This window comes from Triplophysa rosa, linkage group LG4 (genome assembly GCF_024868665.1).
Source record: "Triplophysa rosa linkage group LG4, Trosa_1v2, whole genome shotgun sequence".
NCBI lineage: Eukaryota > Metazoa > Chordata > Actinopteri > Cypriniformes > Nemacheilidae > Triplophysa > Triplophysa rosa.
In genome coordinates, this window is record NC_079893.1 from 31,651,984 (window position 1) to 31,657,208 (window position 5,225).

At 44.2% G+C, this 5,225-nt stretch overlaps 2 protein-coding genes across 2 annotated transcripts in view; both read right to left on the minus strand.

Moving 5' to 3' along the window:
- The window catches only part of soul5l (heme-binding protein soul5, like), a 4,788-nt gene extending 4,401 nt beyond the window's left edge, over positions 1-387 (minus strand). The window contains exon 1 of the mRNA XM_057331502.1: positions 305-387. Within this exon, the coding sequence (XP_057187485.1) occupies positions 305-306 (2 nt within the window). The 5' untranslated portion in view covers positions 307-387. The remainder of the gene's footprint in view (positions 1-304) is intronic.
- Positions 388-490: 103 nt separating this feature from the next.
- On the minus strand, positions 491-5,091 carry LOC130552856 (protein GPR108). The gene is made up of 15 exons (XM_057331499.1): positions 5,011-5,091; positions 4,792-4,874; positions 4,625-4,722; positions 4,500-4,556; positions 4,278-4,379; positions 4,059-4,192; positions 3,892-3,967; positions 2,747-2,820; positions 2,547-2,664; positions 2,339-2,469; positions 2,212-2,255; positions 2,079-2,128; positions 1,865-1,948; positions 1,640-1,761; positions 491-1,563 (listed from the first exon to the last, which is right to left on the minus strand). Exons 1-15 carry the CDS (start codon positions 5,040-5,042, stop codon positions 1,476-1,478), a joined length of 1,293 nt encoding a protein of 430 aa, XP_057187482.1. The 5' UTR covers positions 5,043-5,091; the 3' UTR covers positions 491-1,475.
- Between the last annotated feature and the right edge of the window lie 134 nt (positions 5,092-5,225).

Here is a 5,225-nt window from a genome sequence, read left to right on the forward strand (position 1 = left end):
GAGAGAGAGAGAGAGAGAGAGAGAGAGAGAGAGAGAGAGAGAGACAGAGAGAGAGAGAGAGTTTGGTCTGTGCCGCAGTGCGGAGAAACTTACACCTCTGCGAGTCTTCATCTATCGTTTAATATTTATAGCAGAAATTTTACGTTCACTAACTGTATCTACACACAAACAACTGCAACGATTTCCAAACACTTCACAGACGATGAACTATTTTTCAATAACAATCAAATTAATATAAAACCAATTAACATTAAAACACTTCGTCATTACTTCATATGTAAGAAAAACTAAGTAAAAAACTTACATCGCTGTTGGATAGACGCTGGAGAAGATGAAGCCGGCGGACCTCCCACCAGCACCGAGCGCGTTCACGACTCCCTCCCTCCCGCGGGCGCGCGCACGCTCAGAACAGACGTGACTGGGGCGGCGATACGAGGTTAAAAACACGCGTTTTTTATTTATTGTAGAAGAAACCCAACACACACATCTCGCTATTTAATGTTACTGTGTTTATTTAAAACGTACAGTGAAACCAGTGAGCACAGTAAACCAAACAAATCAAGCGGGAGTGAATTTCACCAAGTTTGAGGGGAAAATAAAAGCCCTGATACAGAAAATAACTGCCACAAACGGGAGTACCGTGTAGTTCACACGTTTGCAGGTCTAAAAACCGTGAATACAGCGAGCGACGCGATTTTAACAGAAGCGATCGTTCGCTCGCGGCATAAACACACGATATAAACAGTGGTTTGTCCTCAACTTCCGATGGTATTATAACGATCATTGGAGTAAAAAACAAGTATAACTCACAAAACACACGGAGCCATTGTTTTCAAATAAAATAAAGCACTCCTAAACGCAAAACACAGCAGAAAAGATGGCAAGTTCGGCGCCAAACTGGTACATATTTAAGGTTGGGTGGCACATTACAGGTAGGTAATAGGTGTAAAATCATACACTAAAGAAAAAAATGATTAAGTCAAAGAAACCAACATAAATATATCCCCATCTGAACAAATATCGCATGGATGCGTTTTTGTGCTCGAGTCCAGTTCTCTGATTTGGTTCAAATTTCCACCAAATGAACAGGAAAAACCACGAAATACAAACAAAAGATATAACAACATTCATCAACATCAGCCGGGGCTACTTCAGTTAAATAATACCAATGTGGGGAATTATGATAAAGTTGAAAGGAATCAAAGGTTTTGAGCACATTTAGTAAAATGATTGTAAATCTTTGGAATGAAAGAACAAATGGATCGAGCAGAGTAACGACATCAAAACTGTAAACCGAAGCAAGAGATTCCGAACATCTTTGTCACCACGGTCCACGTCAGCCCGTTCTCTTTCTGTCACATGGAAATCCAGCAGCGCTCCGTCTTTTAACGCTTGCATAGTGAGGTTGCCATTTCCATGGTAACGACGCCAGGGAAGGTTCACAAGTCCAAGCTCTGCTCTCGTCGACATGTTCCTCATAACGTCGCCTCTCTTTGTCTTTCTCGGCCGTTGGACGTCTTCTTCACCTTGTGGACGCCCTCCAACGCTCCTGACTCCGTCACACTGTGTCCAGAGAAAAATAATCACACAACCAGCTTCTCAAAGAGAGAGAGAGAGAGAGAGAGAGAGAGAGACATACACTTCATCCATCTCCTGGTCCTCCTCATCCTGGGGCAGCTGTAGATAGGGATTATTTGATGCCGGGCGGAACTTAAACCCCGTCAGGACGAAGAAGATCAGAGTGGAAATCTCCACTAAAAACTGCAAACATAAGGAGAGGAAGACGGAGATTACGACGGGTCAAAATCGATTCGACCGGTCCGTCAGCAACAGCCAAGACTGGTGGTGTATGAAGTGTAATGACCTCCTGACACCACTGCCACTGGAACGGCACCGTTACCCTCAGCAGGATAGCGATGATCCGTGTGAAGTAGATATAACACACAATCTGAAGACAGAAGAAAATCTGATTCTGACGGCACTAACATTTATTCGTCATGTTAATAACAATGAACTAATGTGACAATAATTATAGCACACAAGAGCAAACTACAGACACAAATGATCTGTTGTCTCACCATCACATAATAATGTCTGAAGAGCTTTAACTTCTCCAGATTCATTGCCGCTGCAAGCAACAAAAACACAAGCATTCGCTTGTTAGTGCACATATTTACACAAACACACATTCTCTTACGTACACAAACACACCTTTGCCATCTGTGTTAGACGCCTCCTGCAGATGCCGAATGGACCTGATAAACGCAGAATCATAAAAACACATCAAAAAACAAAGAAACGTCAGCCAATAAACAGCATCACGCACAAACACACGCACCAGACGACAGGAAAGAGGACGGCACCGCAACAGATGAGATCCACCAGGAACAGAATGTCCCTCCAGAGGGCGTATTCACTCGCCCCTTCCTCTGTTTCCTCGATGATGATATAAGCAACATTAGCCAAAACCTGCAACAACACACAAAAAACCGAACGGTCACTGCCTTCACGTCACAAACTCATCATGACAAAACACACACACACACCTGCAGAGGAATGACTATCATGAAGATCTTCTTCTCTTTGTCGGACAGAATGTATTTCACAAAAGCAAAACCCGTGCCGATGAGAGCCAGCGTGATGAAGAGAAGAGCTCCTTTTAACCTACAACACAATGACACACAAAACACTTTCTGAACATTGAGCCTTTTTCAAGTGTGACACTAGTGCGAGGTGGGATACACACAGGTGGGTGATGTAGTACATGACGGCCCAGCCTTCAATCGGGTGACCCTCAGAGTTGATGAAGTGATAGTTTATCTGAAACACACACAGACAACAGAAAACTCATAAGCTGACTGAAAACTTTCTGTCATTTGTCGTCTTGCGCTAACATTTAGTAAAGTTACTCACGTTTAACGTACAGTACATCTGGACGCTAGATTTAGTGACTTTTCAGACTCCTTAAGATACTTTTATTCAAAAAGTGCTTAGCAATAAATCTAGTGACTATTTGGATAAACTTTAGATGTGTCGCCAGTTCTGTCCTGTCAATCATCTCTATCCGCGTGACCGTACTGCACCCGACACCCGAATGAATGAGCTGTGCATGTACCAAACGAATGGAAACGAAGTGTTTCCATATGACAACGACGCCATGGATATGCTAATAAGCGCTAACATTAACTAGCGACGCAGCTACGTTTTACTGAAAGCGGTTGGCAACACTGGCCGCAAGGGACGTGGTGGTGGCTGGCAGCTCAGCTAGCACAGGTACGTCTGTAAGACGTCTGCTAAAGATCTGGAAAACATCTGCTGTGTAAAAACATCTGAGAAAGAGCCGTTGTACATCCATACTGAACCATAAACATCTTACAGACGTCTTCTAGAGGTCTATATGACATCTGACGTCTCCGAGACGTATTGCAGATGAGCAAACGATGTCTTGCAGATGTAAATGCACACATCAAATAGACGTCTGCCAGAGGCAGTGTGCTTACAGGGAGGCGACTGCATATTCACTTGGAAAAAGATTGACAGGAGCAGAAGATCAGACTCCACCCAAAAAACGTTTGCCACTTCATTGTGCCAGGATAGCACAGGTACGTCTGTAAGACGTCTGCTTAAGATCTGCTGTGAAAACTTCTAAAAACGACTTAGAGCAGTTTCACATCCATTCTGAACCATAAACATCTTACAGACGTCTTCTAGAGGTCTATATGACATCTAACAGGAGACGTCTTGCAGATGTAAACGCAGACATCAAGTAGATGTGTGCTATCAGGGAATCTGAAGCCAGCCTTGTTGAAGTTAGTCGAGTAAAGTTGTGCAGGGAGTGTGAAGAGAGCACGTGTTGTGTTACGTCAGACAGATGATTGTGTTTATACTCACACTGTGAAAGAGCAGAGAGATGGCTTTAGTGTACGCCAGCGCCGCCATCAGCCAGTGAATCTTAAACACACTGTGCCTGTCCAACACACACACACAACCATCAGACACATCACCTCTTTAACACACAGCGACAGATCATGTGTGTGTGTGTGTGTGTGTGTGTGTACCTGTGCTTGAGCAGTGTGTATGTCCAGATAACAGCAGCGCTGAAGAAGATGACCGCCATGGATATGTAGAGGCGCGGCAGAGGGATCTGAGACGCTGAGAGAAAACCGTTCAGATTCCTCTCCGTGATTTCCACCTAACACACACACACACACACACACACACAGTGTGACACTCAGCATGTGATCGTGACACTGTCTGATGCGGACTGATGTACTCACGTGGAGAGAATAAGGACTCAGCATCCCAGGTTTTTGATTGTGGCAGTTGTGGAAGTCCAAGTTGTACAATCCCTGAGACCGGACGCCCATAGTGAGACGGAACTGAGAGGGAGGGAGTAAACACAGTGTGCATAGTTGAATCTAAATTCTGTCATCATTTATTCCTCCTCATACGGTTGTAAATCTATATAAATATAAAAAATATATCGTGAATATCCTCACGCTGAAGTTGTAGGAGTCTTCATGCATCTCCAGATTGAGGATCTTCACGCTCTCCACCTGATGAGCGATAAAGAAGTTCAGTTGAAGGATGTGTGTTTTAAAGGAGAACACACTCTCTGTTGTACCTTCTGACTCACACGTGCGGTCACTTTGGCGCTGGTTTTATCTGTGTCTTTTGAAGAGTCTGGTTTGGTGTCACTCTTTTCCTCTCGTCTCCTCCTCACTGAAGAAACAACACAATCAACAACAACAACACCACACACATCTCAGTGTCTGTATGTTTGCTCTTTACCTCCATCGGCCGGCTTCCTATCGGGCTTCAGTTCAGCCTCCAGAACGCTGTCTGAATCATCACCGTAATGCTCCACACGCACACTACACACACACACAGTTTACATCACGTCCGTGTCTTATAAAAGCATCAGATGACAAGAGGATGAATAAACCACACATAAAACACATAACAAGTATTAGAGAGAGAGAGAGAGACCGAGGTGTTTCAGAAACAGACCTGAGGTCTTTTGTGTCGATGATGAAGAGCATCAGCTCATCTTCAACCTTTGGTTTTTTCAGTGGGCACTCCTCGGTCTCCTCAGCCTGAAAACACAACAGAAACATCAACACAACATTTGAGTGAGTGAGTGAGTGAGTGAGTGAGTGAGTGAGTGAGTGAGTGAGTGAGTGAGTGAGTGAGTGAGTGAGTGAGTGAGTGAGTGAGTGAGTGAG